The 22,507-nt window shown below is 37.9% G+C and overlaps 1 protein-coding gene across 4 annotated transcripts; it reads right to left on the minus strand.

Annotated features, from left to right (window-relative positions):
• Positions 1 to 604: 604 nt before the first annotated feature.
• On the minus strand, positions 605 to 11,835 carry LOC144638511 (bifunctional methyltransferase-like). Of its 4 annotated transcripts, none has more exons than XM_078497709.1 (2): positions 11,647 to 11,835; positions 605 to 1,977 (listed from the first exon to the last, which is right to left on the minus strand). In XM_078497709.1, the coding sequence occupies exon 2, from the start codon at positions 1,975 to 1,977 to the stop codon at positions 1,219 to 1,221; it is 759 nt and encodes a 252-aa protein (XP_078353835.1). In that variant the 5' UTR covers positions 11,647 to 11,835; the 3' UTR covers positions 605 to 1,218. The 4 variants fall into 4 exon arrangements, with proteins under 4 accessions (XP_078353835.1, XP_078353833.1, XP_078353834.1 ...); XM_078497707.1 differs by lacking the exon at positions 11,647 to 11,835 and adding an exon at positions 10,918 to 11,070; XM_078497708.1 differs by lacking the exon at positions 11,647 to 11,835 and adding an exon at positions 5,537 to 5,810.
• Between the last annotated feature and the right edge of the window lie 10,672 nt (positions 11,836 to 22,507).

Genomic DNA, 22,507 nt, shown 5'->3' on the forward strand with positions numbered 1-22,507 from the left:
TTTCAGTTAAAAGGTAGTTAATGCTTTTTCTTTTTCGTTCTATATCCCGCCTCTTTGTGCTACTTTTATTGCACAATATTACACAATGCTGCAAAATGTTTCTCAGTTTTTTTTGCAGGTTCACGTCACCTTGGGAATCCTGCTTCCCGCCCTCTTTTCTCTATCCTGCGTGGGGCCAGAGACCTTTTATATTATCCCCCCCCTCGCGCGAGAAAAATCCTCTGGTACCCAGGATCACTCTTCCGCCTCCCGTATCCTTGCCACACCCTATTCTCCCGGAATCCCGCCCCCTGTCCCCAACCACTAAGACCAAGCCACATACAACCTTGTTTTGATAAATCAGCATATACTCCCAAATAACAATAAGAAAAATTTAAATATTAACCTTAGTGCAACTGAAAAGACGCAGGGAAGAAAATAACTCACATGGCATAAAAAATTATTATTTTTACTGGAAAAAATCAAAATACGACAAAACAGTATAGTTGCACTCCCAGTTAAGTCCGGTTACTAACACTACAAAACTAGAACGTATCATATGAACGTCCAATCTATTACACAACAAAACTTGACTATCACTATCATATATCTATATTTCCTTGTTAGCACTAGTAAAATTACTAATTTCAAAAACACGAAACAACTTTTTAAAGACATGTTTCGGCATGACTCATGCCATCTTCAGTTTATTGAGAATTTAAAATCTAGGGCTATATATATACCCAAGCTACAAATACAAAAATAGAAATGTGTACAAAGTAAAATTACAATAACAAAAGATAACGGTAAAGCCGTTACAAAGTGGCAGGTACTGTCTGGTACTGCCTAGAACGGTAATTACTCACAGTGTGAGCTTTAGACCGTTACTAATAGAACAAAAGATTAAAATAAAAAGGTGTTGACATGCTGCACTTGAGTGTTTAAATCTGGTTTTAAACTATTAATGTAAAAGGCCTCTATAAATAGTTACCATAGCTACAGTATACTTGGCGAAAAAATACCTTAGTAAGTAAACTAAAAATGAAAAACGAATTGGTGATCACTTGACATTTTTATCAGATAATAATTATTTGGAAGTTGAAATATGGCTTCAGAGCCACCTTAACTTTTCCAAAAGTAAAGCGTCACTTGAAAACATTAGGAATGAGAAATAAAGAACGTGAACTTTACAATTTTCTTCTCTTACTATTCATTTCGTATACATTTTGATATGAAAATTTATTCAAAAAACTCCACAATAGATACATCTATTTCTTGTTGTTCGTCTGCTATCTCAATGAGGAAGTTGTTTCTTGAAGAGATTTTGTAATTCCAGCCTGTTTCCTTCACCACTCTATCGAACAGCTCTTTTGAACCAATAGTGAAAGAGAAGGTAACAAAAATCCTTCCCCCTTTCTTGAGATAGTTCTTCGCTTCCAAGAGGTAACGGCGAAAGCTCTGGTATCCCGGATCAAGTAGACTGCGCATGAGCTGCTCTAGGTCGGTCCCAGGCTCTGTGTGCTGGCCAAACCAAGGGATGTTCCAGTAGATCATATCAAATTTCTTCCCAGCGAACATTTTGTGGTTGAACACATCAGAAATTACGACTTTAACCCGGGCGTCGACTCCATGCAGTTTTGCATTTTCAATGGCGTTTTTCACAGCTGTTTCGTTGACATCTGTGGCCCAGACATGACATCTCTTTGAAGCTAATGCTGTCAGAATAGAGGTGTACCCAGCTCCACAACCAACTTCCAGGAAATCAAAAGACTCTTCCTCGGCTTTCTTCGTCAAATCTTTTGTAATCTCCTTAAGAATTTCCTTATTCATGAACTCCGTGACATCTAACGAAATGTCTGGGTGGTAAACCTCTGGATAAACCAGAAAATCCTTTCCCAGAACACTTGTTCTTGGATTGTTCGCGGCTAGCGAACGCATGTCATCTACGGTCGGTGTATGCAGCTTGATTTCGGTTAACGTGCTCATTGTAAAATCCATCTGCAAAAAGAACAAAGAAATAAGTTTGTATCCGCCAGGACTTCGTGTACCAAAATTACCAAAATTATCTACATCTTATTGCAAGCTTTTGTGTTACCGCTTCAAAAAGAAATCTTTTCTAATAAAAACCCAAACATCGAAAACAAATTTCGAAGTTCCACTGCAGAATTCCACTGAATCGCTTAATACGATTTTACAAAAATGGCTACACGTAAGATTTGGCCTATAGCTTGTGAACTTTGAAATTCATTTTCTCAGATTCTGCCGATAAGAAATTGTTGTTGGTGTTATCACAGATAATTACTTACATCTTTACCTTTTATTAAGGGTAGAATAAACTGAAGTAATACTTCCTGGTGGATTCCATCTTAAGCAAATAATTTCGAGTTTCCCAGCTCGATAGCCGTCGAAAAAAACCGCTTTAATTTGCCTACTCAACAAATTCTTATACAGGGAGACTCTAACCAAGGTTTAAACCCGTACCCTTTTCTATAACTTTGATCAAAACAGAGGCCGTTACAACGCAGATTTGTGATTTTTGAAGGTAACTTTATTTCAGGTGACCAAACGAGTCTTCTTCAGCTACAAGAAGAAAATTTACAATCCACGATTACATGCTTGCTTCAACATTTCGTTTTCTTATATGCACCAGTTTTGACTGAAAACATATAATCCCCTTACCAGTCGAAGTAACGTCTTTTGTTTTACCAATAACACTTAATAATTTTGCATAAAGAGCTAGAGAAACATACCATCGCAGTGAAATGTCTGAAATTTGTGCAGCCGCAAAGAAAGCTTTATAAAAAAATCAGGATTCAACTTGATTCAAATCCGTGAGCTGTGCGATGCCACGATAGAATACAGTTGAATCCCGATAACTCGAACCTTTAAGGGAAATCGTATTATAATCACAATTTTGTACATATACACTTTTTACCTTTTAACCGTCTTTTATTTGTAATTTTTAGACCTTTTTTTATTTCACGAGAGCGTTTTAACGAGCTACGGCTCCTGAGCTCTTCGTGGTTAAATAAACTATGTCTATGTCTATGTCTATGTCTAAAAGGTTTGAGATATCGGGACTTCGAGTTATCGAGGGTAAAATTAGAAAGAAAACAACCTGGAGGGGAATAGGAACAGATTCAAGTTAGCGGGAGTTCGAGTTATTGAGGGTTCGAGTTATCGAGATTCAACTGTACTACTACTACTGGGTAAACTCGGGCATATAAGTTTTCTACTTTATTGCAGGCATAAATTTTCCACTTTAGTAAACTCGGGCATAAGTTTCCTACATTATTGTAGGAAACTTATGCCCGAGTTTATTGACGTGTTTTAAATTAAATTAAGAAATAAATGGGTCTTGAATCTAATTAACTCAAATGGGCAGAAAGGAAAATAACATATATAGGCATTGAACGCGAAAATAGTAATAATAATATAAGCAAGTAAAATTTTGTTGTCTTCAAATCTTTCATCAAGTGCACTTTATTACCTAGCCTGCGAACACAGACGTATTTCCGGCGGAGAGAAACGACAGCCGGGAGTATCGAGGGAGTACGTCCGTCTGTGTTCGCAGACTATTTATAACCACGATTATCATAGCGTTCTGGGAATTTGGAAACCTGCCATGTCTTGTCTTCCTACTTATCACTCCGGGGTGGAAGTTGTTCCCACTTCCTTTCAAGAAAAATAGGGATTTGGTGGTTCTGGTCTGTTGATAATGTATCCGGTGGATTTCCACTGACGCGAAATTATTTTACGTGCGTGAAAAAATTTAGAGATTACGCAAGTCGTTCATACATTGTCTCTAAATTTTTTCACGCACGTAAAAACATTAGTTGTCAGTGGAAATCCACTTTATTGTCAGGAGAGATGATTCCTTGCTTGACTACTACTACATCATGCAAGCGAATCGACGTGTGATTGTTTTTTAAAATTAATTTTCGCCAGCTCCTGGGGCTGGGACTGCATAAATGCCTTTAAGGGCGGCTAAGTCACGGTTTGTTAGGTAATTCTATTTATTTTCGTTAACTAAGAGCTCTAAACTTTAAATTGGCAGAGCAAAAGTCTTTTATTGGCAAAATCACGGCCACATAACAAACAAGGATGATTTTCGATACAAATTGAGATAAGCTTGAAAAAAGTCGGGCCGACGGTTTTCAAGTTTACCCGAACGCAATCCATTTTAATCTTCTCGAATTTTGCCCATTTATGCCCCTTTTTGGTCTTTCTGTGTTTCTTTTGAGTTCTTCTACTGTTTTAAGCCGTTATTGTGATATTTAAGTTCGTTTTATAAACAGTTGGTCAGAACCAAAATTGCCTAAAATTGCGTAACATAGCAAGGGGACTTTGCTTAATCCAAAGCACCACTATGGATGTCATGACTGCGGTTAAAAGATACTACAAACTCAACGTACCTCACATAGACACGACTCTTTTGTAAAAAGGAAAGGACAAACTTCCATACCCGATATGCTCGATCAATGCGTACCCGTTTGAATGACTGAAGATCGCGGCATATATTTTGTTTCACTGCACTCTATCCGGGCGTAAGCAGATTAGTTACCTTTTGAGTGATAAATACAATATCATAATGATATGGGAAAATCTCATTTGCATTTACTTTCAACACAGTTCATAGCGAAGCGCGCGAGCCGGACGTCACGACTCAGACAAGACCGTGCAGACAAACTCTTTCTAAAACAGCCGGTGTTCCTAAAACACTTTCATAAAACGAAATCTTCGCCTAGATTCCTTTTATTTCTCTCAGAACACGCTGATGTTTTCTGAGCCTCGTGGCGGTTATATTCATTTGCATTCTATTTTTAGACCTCGCGCGCTTCGCTATTAACTTATACGCGACTACAAAAACTAGTTTCGTCAGAAGACCTCTCAGCTGGTAGCCATATGCTGTAAAGAATTTTAAAGGAAAAAATCATGAGAGAAATCAAGGAAACAGGCTTTAGAATCAAGGTGGTCGAGCAGTCAGGCGTAACCCTAAAACGGATGTTGCAAAAGTCAGACCGACAGTCTGGTCTGTAGCACTGGTGTCACGTATATCACAGGTGTCACGTATAAGCTCGTTTGTCAAATTTGCCGCCATAAGTACATCGGAGAAATATCCTGGAGTGCTTACATTCGCGGTAAGAACATCTCAGAGCCCTTGAACAACGCGAGGAGGTTTTGTGGAGGCGTTGCTGTGATATTCATGCAGGTAACATCGCAAGCTTCACCATGAATGTCACAGGAACGTTTCAAAAATAAACGGCACGCAACGCATGCAGAGGCGATGACGTTTCAAATTTGTCAAAAAATTAACGTTAATAAAAATAGCTGACGACTTCTGTGTTGAACGTTGTAGTGTGACATCGGAATAACGATATACGATACAGTTCTCGCGAGCGACATAGGTCAAGGGCTGTTTCATAATTGCCTCCAACAACACGGGCCCATTGTATTAATAAAAGTAGAGATGTGATCATGTCTGTTGACTGAATTCAGTATATATATATATAAAATTTATCTCTTTCGTTTATACTTTGCATCAGACCTTTCTAACTTTCTAGAAGTATTTCCTTCGTGTTTTTGCGGCGATTTCTTGTTAATTTGATCTCCGTTCGCGTAACAGTTAGTCCTGTAGTGCATGCAGAAATCAAGCGCGATGTCCTCAACTGCGAAAGACAACTCACACATGACAATCAAAGATGGCGGAACGAAAAAGTAAACAACGAGAGTGCTTCTAGTTCCCAGTTCTCTTCAGTTTGATAATGGAGTAATTCTCACATTTTCACATGAATCCTTGATCGCTCCCCAGCATAAGGCGATTTGTCATCGCCTAATGATGCAATGTTGAGGCAGATCACGGAATTGGTGATGATCAATCAAACCAAAGAGGGTCAACTGATCAACACAAAAGAAGAGTGGATGTATCAGGGTCCCAAAGGGGGGAGGGGGGTCCTGGAGCCCTGACATTTCTGCTTTGGAGCCCGGAGCCCGATCATTTTACTGCCTGGAGCCCTGATCTTTTTTCAGTTCTGTCAGGAGCCCATCAGCTCCTGGTTCTGTCAAATGGAGCTGCTCCATCGATATATGGCCTTCGAGTTGGCCTTGTACTATTCGAGTTTATTAACATGATTAAATATTAATCCTACTAATAAATAACATGAAACACCAAAAAGAACACACAAGAAGACATGAAGCTCGGGTTTGAAATGAAAAGTTGCTGACTTTTTTTATATGCGGATTTGATTTAACGTTAAAAAAGGAATATGTATATATCAAAATTGTAGACCACAGTGGAGGCTTGAGCCCTAAAGGAAATTTAATGGAGCCCTAGAGCCCTGACATTTTTGTCTTGGAGCCCTGGAGCCCTTCATTTTTTAGCCTGTAGCCCTGAAGCCCTAAACTAAACCCCTTTGGGACCCTGATGTATTTCCGGTTCCCAAGAGCGATTGTCACAATTATTGTCACGCAATCGTGAAATTCAAGCAACAAACATTTCTTTGTATTTTATTTACCTACTAGAAGATGGTTTTCCATGTTCTATAAGAAAATAATGCACTTTTGAGGTCTAGAAAAGCAGCTGAATGCCCTCGCCTAACGGCTCGGGTATCCACTAGCAGCTTTTCTAGACCTCAAGCGTGCATTATGTTCTTATAGAACATGGATAACCATCTTCGAGTAGGTAAATAGAAACTGAACTCTTAACTCGGATTTCCTATTCTTTGGATATATTTTGTATTTTGTTTTAAGTTACTGCTATGTTTACTTCTATTCTCGTTGTTATTTTACATTTCGTTTGCAATCATTTTTGTATTTTCAGGGGCACCCATCGAGAATATAGTTCAAAACCACTTAAAGATAGTACCGTTGAACGTATTTTAGTATTTAAACGGTAGATATAGGCATATTTTTATCCCCTAAAAATTTTTTATCTGTTCGGATTTCCTAGCTGAAAGTCTAGTGATCCGAAAGTTATAGGGATCAAAACTTACCTTTTGGAAAAAAATTCCAGCCAGAGAAGGGCTCTCGAAAATTCTAGGTGACCTTTTTAGAGTAAAAATCCGTTACAAATGAACAATTATACCATTTTTTAGATATTCGAAAATCCTAGGAAAGGCAGGCAAGCAAAAAAATTTACAAGGAATGTTCCGAAAATTCTAGATCTCAAATCGTCTTCCGAACAGATATTTTAACAAAATATTCCGTTGGGTGCCCCTGTATTTTGATCTGATAGCGTTATAGTTGTAGTAGTAGATACTAGGGTTATTCTTTGTGCAATGTTATACGAAGTCGTCTGAAATTTAAAATTCTTTACAGCATATGGCTACCAACTGACAAGGTCTTCTGACGAAACTAGTTTTTGTAGTCGCGTATATTAATTAAGTGCTTTGAGATTTTCCCATATCGTTATGATGTTCAGTAATACTTTCTTGACTTCGGCGAACAGAACAGTAATCAACAGAACAGCTTACGCTATAAGCTCTAAACCCGTCGATAAGTTCAGGAAATAGGAACTACGACGGAGGGGAGGATGAATGAGTAGAATGGTTTAGAAGCTGTAGAAGTACTCTCGACCAGAAATACCGTTGCCGATTTCGACGGATTTAAAAAACCCAGAGTACCAAATCAAACAAAACCGAACGAATTTGTCATCGAACTCAATCGAAGTTAATTGGATTACATCGAACGATTAAATTTGATGTTGTTCGGTCATAACTATTATACAAGCTTATACCGTGGAACCCCGATATAACGATGTGCCAAGGGACAGTAAAATTTTATCGTTATATCGAGTAATCGTTATATCGAAACTCCCGATATAACGATATAGCCGTAAAATAACAGAAAATATCGTTATATCGGGGTAAACCTAAGAAGTACTTTTTACTGCCTATAAAAGGAGGGTAAAGAGAATCATTTTGATAAAGAAGCTTAGAACACAGTATCATTTTCGTAAATCATCGTACAAAGCTGTTGTCGGAAACGTTAGAGATCAATTAATATGTTATTGTTTTAAATTCGATGTTTTGCCAAAAAAAAATGTGACTGTGTACTGATAATATCGTTATATCGGGAGGATTTTACTTTCGGTCCGCTAAATTCTCATCGTTATATCGGGAATATCATTATATCGAAGATCGTTATATCGGGGTTCCGTCCCATACAATTTACTGCAACTTTTGCCGGGACATAGAATATTCATCGTTATGTCGGGAATATCGTTATATCGAAGATCGTTATATCGGGGTTCCACTGTACACTTTTTTTATTTTACAAGAATATAGTTTATAAGAATATTGAGGCTGAAATTTGCCAATTTTTAAGAATATAAAAATAAACCCGAGGCTGAGATTTTGAAAAGAATGTAATTTTGAGTTGAAAATTTGTAAATACAATACAATTAAATAGTTGTGTTATTATTAAAAGGGGCTATGTCACGCAATTTTAGGCAATTTCGGCACTGACCAACTGGTCATAGCTAGATTATCTGAAATATCACAATAACGGCAAAACTGTAGAATAACTCAAAAGAAACACAGAAAGGCCAAAAGGGGGCATGGATGGGCAAAATTCGAGAAGATTGAAACGGATTGCGTTCCTGTAAACTTAAAAAACGTCGACCCGACTTTTCAGTTCAAGTTTATTCAGTCAATTTGTATGAGTGTCATCTACAATGCTCGAAAATCATCCTTGTTTGTTATGGGGCAGAGTGTTCGCCAATAAAAGACTTTTGCTCTACCAATTTGAAGTTTACAGCTCTAAATAAACGAAAATAAATAGAATTTCCTGAAATATCGTGACCTAGCCCCTTTAACTGAACCTTATACACCTTATTCATAAATGGCGGAACGCGCGGAAGAGTTTGGGTCGAGCACATGAAAGCGAGGCGAGCGAGGCTTCGACTTCGAACCAAAACAAAGAAAAGTATGGCGAATTGAAGTGGTATTTGTTAATTCTTGAAATATCTCGTCGGTTAGAAAGCGATTCTTAGGTTTTGATGACTGCCATTGGAATCTCTGGTTTGTCAACTGCAGATATGGCCGTATGGTTTCGAATTCAACACAAATCATGGAAAAATTTCGTCGGAAAACAGCATCGATCCTCTCAGTCTCTTCACTGCCTGCTCGTGTACAATTGTTATCCAGACTACTTTCAAGTTTCCTTTTTACGGAAGACCCTAGAAGCTTGCAGGAAGGCAGAGGAAAGAAACACGATATAGAAAAGACTATGGAGCTTGTTAAAAAAATTAAGACGGAATCCACTCAGGAAGTCGAGCGGTAATATTTATTAAAGTTGGACAAACATCAAGTACCAGAATAATTTAAATCCTATTGCGTTATTTCCTACCCTTAATAAAAGGTAAAGATGTAAGTAATTATCCGTGATAACACCAACAACAATTTCTTATCAGAGTCTGAGAAAATGAATTTCAAAGTTCACAAGATAAAATAACGCCTGATCGCAGGTTATGTTTGGTGTTGTTAGAAAAGATTTCTTTTGATAAGATATTTGAAGCAGTAACAAAAAAGTTTGCAATAAGGTGGAAATAATTCTGGTACAACAATTTCTTATCAGAGTCTGAAAAAATGATATTCAAAGTTCACAAGCTATGGGCAAAAGCTCACATCTTTTAAGCGATTCATGGGAATTCAGTGGAACTTCGAAATTAGTTTTCGATGTTTGGTGTTGTTAGAAAAGATTTCTTTCGATAAGATATTTGAAGCAGTAACACAAAAGCTTGCAATCAGGTGTAAATAGTTTTGGTACAACAAAAATGTCTGAGAAAATGATATTCAAAGTTCACAAGCTATGGGCAAAAGCTCACATCTCTTAAGCAATTCATGGGAATTCAGTGGAACTTCGAACTTTGTTTTCGATGTTTGGTGTTGTTAGAAAAGATTTCTTTCGATAAGATATTTGAAGCAGTAACACAAAAGCTTGCAATCAGGTGTAAATAGTTTTGGTACATAATTTTGTCCAATAACAACTCGAAGTCCTGGCGGATTTCCTCTTAACACGTTTCTCGATACGGAAGTAAGCAAAAATCGCGATTATATAAAGACACAAGGTTTCTTGAGTATTTTGCCTTCAAACGCATTAATATGCTAAAATGTTGTTCACAACGGTTGATCATTCTTTATAGACGTTACTTGTAACAAATCCTTAAATTTTAGAATAAGTAAAGCCAAGGAAAGTGGAAATAGAGTATAAAGAGCGAGCTTTCAAATTTTAAACTTAAATTTTCAAATTGAAATAAATTTTACAGCGGTAAGATTATTGCAATTTTAAATATTTCGATATGTTGCTGAATTCTTTGATGACAAATCGTCTTGCTGATTTTTTTGTCCATATATACTGATCCATTTGTTATTCTTAAATTGTGTATACATTTGAATGCTCGGGTTCGAATGCCGAGGTTAGTGGGTGAAAGTTTTGTAAAACGATAGACTGAACTGAAATATTTTTAACCTGTTTGCGTAGTCGCTAGTCGCACGATGTTGGCGATTTTTTTTTTACTTTCCATATCCAGAGACGTGCAAAATCGCTATAGTCTCTATAATATCTATATCCTCTGCCTTTTTGCCAGCTTACAAAGTCTTCCATTAAAACTAAACTATAGTAGTATGGATAACTGTACACAAGCCCGGGACACAAGAAGGCAGTGAAGAAATTAAGAAGATCGATGCGGTTTTGCGACGAAATTTTTCCATGATTTGTGTTGACTTCGCATCCATACGACCATATATGCAGCTGTCACATCAGGGATTCCAATGGTACTCATCGACAGCCAAGAATCGCTTTCTAACCGACGAGATATTTCAAGAATTAACAAATACTACTTCAATTCGCCATACAGTATGTTGCCCTATTACCAGAAACTTTTTGCACTGACCGTAATATCTTACCTCAAAAGAGCACTAACGAGCTGAAACTTACCCACAATGTAGCTTCCACTGCTAGTAAGTAGGTCGTGAAGTTTTATCTTCTAAATCTCTTTGGCTTCTTTGTAATCACGGAAAGAGTTGGTCAAATTCGGTGCCCTAATTCCGGACGAGTTGCCCTTATTCCGGACGATCGTTACGAGGAAAATACTCCCTTTCTCTCGGAAATATTATTCCCGATCATGGCAAAATATAAGTAATTAGGGATAAATAAAGAATTATTCTTTTGAAAAATTGTCTTTCAGGCAAATTTAAAGCGTTTTTCTTTCAATTTTAGCGAGGTAATCATTAGGCCATTTACATAAACAATGTTCAGTGAATGTTTCGGCCACTTGAAACGAAGTTCGCCAAGGAAGATTAATAAATACCAAAACAGGTATTGAAGCTTAAATGCAGCACAGAAAGCTACAAAAATGCTTGTTTTTGAAAGCCTATTCCATAAAATTGTTTTCAAATAGGTAAACAAGTTTGCTGTAGGTATGCGTCCGGAATTAGGAACACCTCACCAAAAATTCAACTTAACTCTTTGGTGACCGTGCTCGGAAATTAAGAGCGAAAACCGAAAATTTATGATATGCTAATAAACCTAGTCCTTTTACCTTGACTTTAATATTTATATAAACATTATCTATCGCGCACATTGCGAGAGAAGAGCGCTTTAATGAAACGATGCAAGTTGACGCGCTGTAAAAATCGGATTTAAGAAGAAAAACATTTTACCTACCTCAACGAAAACTTGAATTTTCCCGTCTAAACGGAGCGCAGCTCGGCCAAGAAGAGAGCAAACGACAGCAGACTAATCGCTAAGTCTTCTGAACGTTTTGTTTAACTTAATTTTACTGTTACGACGATATACGAAATTGTTAATTCGAAATGTCCGGAAATAGGGGTGTCCGGGAAATAGGGCAACATACTGTACTTTTCTTTGTTTTGGTGCGAAGCCGAAGCCTCACTCGCCTCGCTTTCATGTACTCGACCCAAACTCTTCCGCGCGTTCTGCCATTTATGAATAAGGTGCACAAAATCCTTTATTTGTCTAAACGGCAAATCCTTTAACTTGCCAGCAGAAAAATAGGAATATCCAACCTGGGTCAGGAAAACAATATTCTTATAAAATGAAAAGAGTGTATACAACCTCACACCAAGGTGCTAGAGGATGACTTACCTGGCTAAAAATAGTTCTGATTCCTGAATAGTGCTCTCCACAAGGGCCTCAGCGAATGCAACTCACAAACTTAGGCAAAAGCTACCTTATATAAATATCTAGTGCTAGAAGTAGGTGTTCCTCATCCTGTTACACAGAGTATGAGTTCGTGATCATCCTGTTACACAGAGTATAGGTACGTGATAAACAACCACAACTGGGGAAGCCTAAATTCCAACATGTTCTAATGTCGCTAGCAAACAAGGAAGTTCCATTCACATACAAGTTCCTGTTCAATGCCTTCAAAGGAAATACCTTAACGTTACTATTTTAAGCGACTACTAGTTTTAGCGATTTTTTCAGAATAAGCATTAGCGACTATTTAATTTAGCGATTTTCCGAAAAAATTAAAAAGTTAGTGATATCGTGTAAACCAGTTTTCAATGAACATATAGCTAAGATGGAAATAAATGTTCAGTAAAAGAACAAACTCACTTGAAATTGAACTAATTTTGCATTGCCAGAAAGAACAAAGTTACCGGCATCTGTTTCTAAAAGAATGTTTCAAGTCGACTATAATTAAATTTGACCGAGACAAATTTTAGCGAACACTAAATTTAGCGATTTTTGCCTAACTCGCTAAAATCGCTAAAATTTGTAGCCGCTTACAATAGTAATCTTAAGGTAACACATGACAGTGGATTGTATGTGTTACCAAGATAACACGTGCTTCTGTGTTTCTAAAGAAAAATCAAACAGCTACTAAACAGTGAAAATAAATAAAATAAAGTGTGAACTTGGTCGCATTTGCACAATTTTAATTACAATTGCGTGACAAAAAAGGATTGCACGTGAAGTTGGATTTCCACTGTCGCGTCGTTTTATCCACGTACGTCAACGTACATGAAAGGCCATTTCCGAGTTAACCTTTGACTCTGTTTCAAAACGAGTCTACGTGCGAAACCATTTTAATGAAAATGAGTTTGATTTACATGAAAATGGATCTGTAGCTGAAACTCATTTTCATATGAATGATTTCGCACGTAGACTCGCTTTGAAACAGAGGCAAAGGGTAACTCGGAAATAGCCTATTATTAATGATATAAAATGAAGTTTTACGCGCGCGATTTCGTGCGTCGACTTTACGTTGTCCAATTTCCAATGCCACGTTTTTTTCTAGGTATTTACGTACGTTTCAGGCACGTATACGCACGTAGCGATCGTGAGTGTTTTCAAAAAAGGTCAACTTTTTTCGCGGACGTCTGCGATTACGCAGCGATTTAACCAGTCATACTTTTGGCTTTTGTCACATGACACCACTTACCGCGTGGAACACCGTTTTGTTTTAAATCGCCGTTCTCATCGAGGAAGTTGGAACGTTTCCAGCAATAATCTATAGAACTGACTACAGACCCAAATTACACGAACGCAATAGTAAAAGAAAACACCTGGCGTCAGGTCACGTAGGCTGTTAACCGGGAATCTGGGAAGGTCGCCTCAAATCTTCATTACTCACATTTGTATTCAGTTATGATGTCCGTTTCGAAAGTATTTATAAAATGAAGTTGAATGTGGTTCAACTTTTTCCGCCTTTACTCGTGAGAAGAACTCGTGAGGTCGACTTGTGGCAAGTCTATTTTAACACTTGTGCTAATCCCTTTCTGTCGTCCGGCTCCTGAATGTTTTTCTAGTCAAGGTATTCGTGGAACAATTCCTTCGCAATTTTTGTCGATCTTTTTGTGTTTCCCAAGTCTTCATTTTTCTGCATTTTTTCAATTTCTTGCTTGGTTGAAGAAGCGAATCGACGAGCCATTTTTTTACTTCGCTGTCTGCAAGATGCCCGATAGAAGGGAGGGAGGGAGAGCATGATTTCAGGTTACTCACCACCCGTGAACTGGTTTACGGTCGTTTCGAGACAAAGTCGTTTCGAGACAAGTCGAGGTCGATTCGTGACACATGTAAAGTCAATTCGAGACAAACTGAAATTGCTTCGTTTCAGAAGTAAACTCGAGAAAAGTTCAGTATCACTGTTTTAGTTTGGTAATTTTCGTTATCTCTGTAACAAATAAGTTAAAATTCGCAGAAGTGACTCGATCGATCGACGTAAATAAAATCTGCGCAGAGGCCATCGTGATAAGTTGTAATAACTCGTTGTAACTCGGTAACTCTTGTTAACAGTCGTGATGTGATTTGTGTTTCTTGATCGTAACATAACATGTTATGAAGTTATAGAAGAAGTCTAAAAAATGTATTGAGACAAACTCTTTTGTAAATAAACATAACCAAAACCTGGTCTCGTTTGTGTGTTCGTTTCATTTACAACGGAGGTTAATGTTCGCTCGAGCGAGTGTCTTCGAAGGTTTGTTTGGTCATTAATATATGTATAGTATTTTGGACTTCAAGTAATGGAGCTTGTCTCGAATCGACAGCTGAATCGACTTAACATGTGTCTCGAATCCATAAGAAGCCAGAGCCCGATTCTTATTGCACGCACCAGGGACCCCTTTTCGTCATGGAAACGAAGACGCTTTGAGCTCAAGTAACTAATCCCTAATTAGTTTCACACATTCCTTTGCGCACCAAGAGTGTGTACACTAATCCAATCTGTCAGATCATCTGTCAGCGTTGTCCATTTCACCAAAGATCAGTTTTCGCGGCAGATATGAATTTGGAAACCACGAACATGATCAATTTACTTTATTTTCGTCCGCGACAATGTGTCGATACTAAGAATCTCCGCCATGTTATTTCGTATTTTTTCGCCATTGCTTGTCGTAAAAACGAAATGGTACACCTTGAGCGATCGTTTGTGCTGCAAAGAACCAAGAAAATTCGAGAAAATAGTGTGTTTACCCTGTTCACCGACGAAATTCGGCGATTAAAGTTCGAAGATCTACGCGACTAAAATGGCGGGCATGTACCAGAGTGGTTCGGCAGACGAAGCTGGAGAGGTCCGGAGAATATTATGTGGGGACGTCTTTCGCAGTGCTAGCCGGACATTCCGCTCGAAGAAATATTTCTGAAGTCGAATATTTTCGATCGAATGGATTTTTATCACTGATTAAAATGCGCCATAAACAGATAAATATGCGAGTCGACGTCTTGGACCACAAATCAAGTTCCGAAGACCGAACTGTTGACGCGGAAGACCAGGATTCCCCAAAATCGTGTCCATTTATCGAAGAGGAGGAAACATCTTCGGTACAAACAAAAAATTGAATGAAAGTTGTTGCCCGTCAAGCACAAGAAGCCCGCCAAGAACAAACAGCGCGCCAAAATGCTCGACACTAACCACTGGAAGCCCGCCACAACTTAATAACGTCCCAGACCATTCTACTGCTTCTTCCTTTCAAGATCACCTCGAAGTCGGACTTATCAATTTCAGATTTTGCAAATGCAAGTTGTGCCCAAGCGACGAAGAAGAGGAGAATACGACTGAAAGTGGAAACTATCTTGAGCCGATGTCGAGAATTTATGCAAAGGTCGTGGGGAGCCATCGGGCGAATTGATTACCCTTTCTATTACAGTGGATGGAAGAAAACATACTGTGAAGTTTAAAGGTAAATTAATACTCAAGGTTTGTTAGAATCCATCGATAGGAAAAAATGTGACCAAAGTGTTATTAGGAATTAAAGGGTTTCCTCTCCCTAGTATTATAAGTATTATAAAAAGTATTAGAAAAAAGGACTTAAAAATCGTTTAAAACTGTTCGAAGTATTATTAGGAATTTAGGGGTTCCTCTCCCTCTGAAGTTTTCAGGCGGCGCGCCCAAGCTTCTTTGGTGACGAAATCCACTTATTTTAATGTTTAAAGTATTCTAAAAAAGGACTTAAAAATTGTTTAAATCATCTGAAATTGTTTGAAGTATTTTTAGGAATTTAGGGGTTTCCTCTCCCTCTGAAGTTTTCAGGCGGCGCGCCCAAGCTTCTTTGGTGACGAAATCCACTTATTTTAATGTTTAAAGTATTCTAAAAAAGGACTTAAAAATTGTTTAAAACATCTGAAATTGTTTGAAGTATTATTAGGAATTTAGGGGTTTCCTCTCCCTCTGAAGTTTTCAGGCGGCGCGCCCAAGCTTCTTTGGTGACGAAATCCACTTATTTTAATGTTTAAAGTGTTCTAAAAAAAGGCTTAAAAATTGTTTAAGACATCTGAAATTGTTTGAAGTATTATTAGGAATTTAGGGGTTTCCTCTCCCTCTGAAGTTTTCAGGCGGCGCGCCCAAGCTTCTTTGGTGACGAAATCCACCTATTTTAATGTTTAAAGTATTCTAAAAAAGGACTTAGACATCGTTTAAAACATCTGAAATTGTTTGAAGTATTTTTTTAGGAATTTAGGGGTTTCTTCTCCCTCTGAAGTTTTCAGGCGGCGCGCCCAAGCTTCTTTGGTGACGAAATCCACTTATTTTAATGTTTAAAGTGTTCTAAAAAAAGGCTTAAAAATTGTTTAAGACATCTGAAATTGTTTGAAGTATTATTAGGAATTTAGGGGTTTCCTCTTCCTCTGAAGTTTTCAGGCGGCGCGCCCAAGCTTCTTTGGTGACGAAATCCACTTATTTTAATGTTTAAAGTATTCTAAAAAAGGACTTAAACATCGTTTAAAACATCTGAAATTGTTTGAAGTATTTTTTAGGAATTTAGGGGTTTCTTCTCCCTCTGAAGTTTTCAGGCGGCGCGCCCAAGCTTCTTTGGTGACGAAATCCACTTATTTTAATGTTTAAAGTATTCTAAAAAAGGACTTAAAAATCGTTTGAAACATCTGAAATTGTTTGAAGTATTATTAGGAATTTAGGGGTTTCCTCTCCCTCTGAAGTTTTCAGGCGCCGCGCTCAAGCTTCTTTGGTGACGAAATCCACTTATTTTAATGTTTAAAGTATTCTAAAAAGGTTTTCCAAAACTCGTAACTAACAGTAGTAATAACCTGAAGCTTAAACGTTTATTTTTACTATTAACTTTTAATGAGTTAATTTAAATGACGGCCTTTTTTATCAAGAATCTTATTGCCGGTTTTCCATGGTTCCTTTTTAGGGAAAAGATCAGGCTACCAAGTCCATTCAATTTCTTGCGTGTTTTGTTTTTTCCTCGACCGATTTCCAATAATGCCTTGTAATCAGCTCTCTTAACAGGTTGAACTTTGACGCTTTAGTAGCTACGATTTGTGGAAGCTTCAAGGTCATCCACTGGGTCCTGACTCTCCACACCTTCAACTTCTTCTCTACCATTTAAGAGTAATGACTGCTTCAACCTCAATAGGCCATCAGAAAAGGTAGCGATGTTGAAAATCCGATAAGAGAGGTTATGATCTTTGCCCTTCTTTCATTGACTTCGGAAAAGTGGTAAAATGAAAAAGCTTTCCCCCACATCGCGCATGAGGTACATAGCGGGGAAAGGCAGACCCATCAAGTGACGTTTATCTGATACCTGTGGAGCACTGATATCACGAGCGTTAGAAGTTGGAAGGTTTGACATCCTTGCCATCAAGAACATTGCTAAAAACTACCTTGCGACCAATCCAAAAACGTCCGAAGCTGACCGAAGACTTGCAAAAGACCATTGAACTGATGAAGCCCTTGTATTAATTTTTAAATCGGCTTTGTGGTTTTCTCCGCCAAATTCTCTCGGCCATTTTATTTTTCCGTCGGCAAATCGATCGGAAGCGCAAAATAGAAAATATCACGAGTCGCGCATAAAATGTATTTCAGAGACCGTGTATATGCAAATCGACTAAAAGCTCGTTTACACAGTGCGACTGATTTGTCCGCTCGATTTGTCCCAGATTTGATTAGAAAATAAGACTGCAGTTAAAAAAGGGCCGAGTTTTCAAAAATCTTTGCAGTGTCACAGATTTTAGAAATCAAGCCGATTTTCATTCCATTTAAATAGGAAAAGATAATCGAACCAACGAATCGCAGCGAATTGCTTCAAAAAGCAAATCAGTCCGACAAATCGTAGCGTATAATACGTAGCTATTCTTTCACTCGCTGTTATAGTTATTATGATTTAACAGGATATTTTCTTGAGGTTGAAAGAAAAGTAATTAAAACTTAAAGTGTTGACAGCTACAAGACATGTTTCAAGCTCTCTTGGTAAATATATCGTCTTCGCTCGAAACAATAGATTCACACCAAGCGTGTTGCTAATCCCCCACAAATATTTCTGGAACTCGGCCGTTCAACGGCGCCTTATGCAATAAGAAGCAACCTCTGGCTTGTTATGCCCTCGACTTGTCTTGAAACGATTATGTCTCGAAACGACCGGATGGCGAGTATTGGGGTGACACTGCTCTTGGAAATCATGTATTACATTGCATGCGCAACCTACAGATTATTCACTTATCCGTTAGCAGATTAGTGAATAATCTGTAATTAAGCTGCACTGATTCCCAGAATCCTATTTATTTACGTGATGGTTGCATTTTTTAATCGCGCTTTTTGGCAGGAAATATTTCACCGATTGCTTCGAATTTTTGCGTCCTGAATGAAAAATGTTCGAATTTACAGAATATGACATTCGTTTTTCAGTCGAAATAAAATCTTTTGAGATTTGAACATATTTTGAAAATCTAGTTTTTACCAAAAATGTCTATAACTTTCATGGCGAGCCGCGGGCCTTAGCAACCGAAATATGGGGGAAAATTCGTCCCCCATCTGACCAGAAGTCTATTGTTTGAGGTCAATGACGCGTAAGCCGTTGATAGTTTCAAACCACATGTATCTGGAAATCTGAATCCTCTTTCGTGGTCGTCATACGACTTAATCTGTCAACGGTGTATTAGCAAACGCTCGCCGACGAGACAAAAACATAATCTAATGCGTACAGATATGGTTACAATCCTGAAAAAAAATCGTACTCGAATCGTGCAAAAAAGTTTCAAAACGTTTCTTCTGAGCTACATGACGAGTAGCTGACACCGTTTCCCTACATTCGAATCTTTAGAACCCTGTATTGGTATTTATTTCGAGATCTTTGGTGAACATGTTGCGTTACCGTGACGTACCGAGTGTACAAAAATTTTCAGGTCTGTCGACATTCTACTCGCGCGCAGCCAACTGTTTAACTCCTCAGTCACATGAAATGTTCGATCAAAACAGAAATAAATTTAATATCGTAGAAGTGCAGTGAGCTTTTTTCAAAACGGCAAAGCAAAGGCGACTCACCCGATTACTCGTCCTTATCAGGCGAAGCACCCGACATAAGAACGGCCGTGTTAAGAAAACCACTGTGATGAAAATAATTTTCTAATTCAGAGTTGGGTCACAAAGCAAAGGCGACGCACCCGATTGCTTGTTCTTCTTTAGGCGACACACCCAAGAGAACATGTGAGCTAACTCTGTCTTTTCTTTCCAAATACAAAACAAACTAGTAGTGAAGGATAGTTATATTTGTTACACTATCCCGAGGCAAATGTTTGATGAACATTACTTAAAGTGACTGTCGAGCCGACAGCTATAATTTGTCCCGATTTATTTATTTCGGCTTTACCTCAAATACTAGCACAATAACGCAACAGTTCGCAACAGTAACGTTTGCAACATAAAAGAGCTTAATACGTTGACTCTGGTTGTTCGGTAAGTGTATTCGATCGGCCACAAGCGAAGGACAGATATATGAATCAACGTCGTTTAAATCCGAAATCTACAGGATAAAGGCATAACAAAATCGCACTTACCTTTGCGATGGTGATAGGGAAGATGAATTGTGACCACATCAATCATTTATTAAGTTGAAAAATGCTTCAAGAAATTATTTGCCGACGATTAATCTTCACAGTGGAGACAAAGCGCGCAAAAGTTGATGAGCGCGCCATAAATTTATTTTGGCGCGTCCAGTCGTCGGAAAAATTCTCCAATCCTACTCGCTTCGAAAACTTTGAAGGCTTTAAAAGAGGCAATTTTGAAAAAAACTTGTACATACGCTTTTCTCGCTGAAGACTGGCACGGAGAAAAAACTCGCAATTACTCCATTACATGAAAATCCGCCGAATAATTTAAAAGACCGCGCTCGACCTCGTCAGGCTAGTACCGATTTAACCATATTAACAGACAGTTGCGAAATTTAGACTAAATGACAAGCGTTGACAACCTAAGTAACACCCAACAGACCGCACGTAAAATAAGACGGGAAATTGATCCTAGGAACCGTCACTCAAACTAATTAGTAGTAGGATGAAGCGCGGCTCGTCATGAAACCCGACGACAGATTTCTCCCAAACTTTAGCAAATAAGCCTCAGAGCTCTCTAGTTTTGTATCAGGAAGTTTCATGACAATCCTGATCATGCAATTCGCTGCACAAAATGCTTGTCAAATTGTATTTAAAAATGCTTCGCTTATGCATTCATGTCAACTGACGCACAAAATAGCGGAACAGTGTGGCCAAACGATCGGTCATCTGAAGGTATTATGCCACCCGAAACCTTATCAAAAAGAAAGTGAGTAATCAGAAACCTATACTCGCTATGCCCAAGTGGCTTACTGCCCGTGAGGAATTCTAAAACAAAGTCAGCTATCTTGAATATATTACTGAGCACAAGGGTTCTCCATGCAATCGACAAGCGGATAGTTGGAGGTACTGAACTTGGCGGCTTTATTTCTCCTCAGAATGGGAACCTACTGTGATGAAAACTGGTAAGGGGTTTTCGTAGAGATTTGATGCTGAGATGCTGAGATTTTTTTCGAAAATAAATGAACCAATACGTGATAGGTAAGATAAATGCAAAATATTTTGTTTTACCTTTCATGGGTCATAAAATTGTGCTTCTTGTTGCGATGCTTGTGTATGCTGTAGGTTTCTGATTCCTCACTTTCTTTTTGATAAGGTTTTGGGGATCATTATCCTTGCAGATGACAGATAGTCAGGCTGCACTGTCCCGCTGTTTGTGCGTCAGTTGACATAATGCATTAGCGAAGCATTTTTAGATAAAATTGACCAGCATTTTGTGCAGCGAGTTTTCTCGCGGGCAGCGAGAGAAATCGAAACTTCCTGATACAAAACTAGAGAGCTCTGAGGCATATTTGCTAAAGTTTGAGAGAAATCTGTCGTCGGGTTTTAAAGTTATGGACATTTTTGGCAAAAACTAGATTTTGAAAATATGTTCAAATCTCAAAAGATTTTATTCCGACTGAAAAACGAATGCCATATTCTGTAAATTCGAACATTGTTCATTCAGGGCGCAAAAATTTGAAGAAATCGGTGAAATATTTCCTGCCAAAAAGCGCGATTCAAAAATGCAACCATCACGTAAATAAATAGAATCGGGCCACCTTAAATGTAGGATCTTAGCCAATAAAAATATACGTAATGACTACAATGTATAATAAAAGCTATTCTATCCTTTCCCTTTTGCCAAAAGGTAAACCTCTCACACTGGCCTGTGGAAGAGCGTTCTACGGTTTTTTTTTAGACTCGTTCCCAGTCCCTACTTATTTGTTCTGAAAAAAGTTGATGAAAGACTGGGGAGAAATGATATGGAGGTTGCGGGGAAGGCTGGGAATGGCGAAGAATAGGGAAGCCTTCCCTTGATGCAATGCGTTCTAGTCAAAACCGTCTCGGGAGCGACTGGGAATGAGTCAGCGTTCTTTTATTGGTAATTCTTACTTGCACTATTTACTTAAGTTGTGTTAACGAGCAGTTTCAGTTCCTTTCAGTCCAGTTATCATGTTGAATTTTTGGACCTACGGAGACCGGGCGTTCAGCACTGCTGCGCCAAGGCTGTGGAACAACCTGCCACTGAACATCCGAAAATCGGCATCAGAAGACATTTTTAAGAAGAACCTAAAAACTTATATTTTTAAAGAAGCCTATGACATTTAATTTTTATTTACTTTTGTTTACTTTAAGTCCAGTTAAATAATCATGATATTTTTAGTTTTTAAATTTTTAACTTTTAAAACTTCACTCTCTGCATGTATAGATATTTTAGCTCAATAGATTAATTTAGTTAGGTATTTTTATATTTTATTTTTATATTTTAGCATAGTGATTGTAAAGCGCTATGAAAGATTAGCTAAATAGCGCTATAGAAATGATGATGATGATGATGATTATTATTATTGTTATTATTATTATTATTATTATTATTATTATTATTATTATTATTATTATTATTATTTTATTATTACGAACTTTACAGTGAAACTGTTCTCTTGTCTTCGGTAGTTGTTAGTTCTTATTCTTAGGCCATTTTAACTTCAATAAAAATAAAAAACACACTGCGGTGACAAACATGACAAGACAATGCATGTCGGAAAAAACTTTGATTTAAGAACTTAACGTTTCGTATGTTACAACATACATCTTCAGAAGTGACGGTTAAAAAGATTACAAGAAGATTTAAACGTGAAATAAAAGACTGGTACCTAATCTAAAATATAATGACAATGTTGTTAATTAATAACAAACAGACATAAAAATCTGCAGAAGAAAAACAAACATTATGGCTAGT

Source organism: Oculina patagonica, chromosome 14 (assembly GCF_052425735.1).
Source record: "Oculina patagonica isolate OP01 chromosome 14, crgOcupat, whole genome shotgun sequence".
In the NCBI taxonomy this organism is placed as follows: Eukaryota; Metazoa; Cnidaria; class Anthozoa; order Scleractinia; family Oculinidae; genus Oculina; species Oculina patagonica.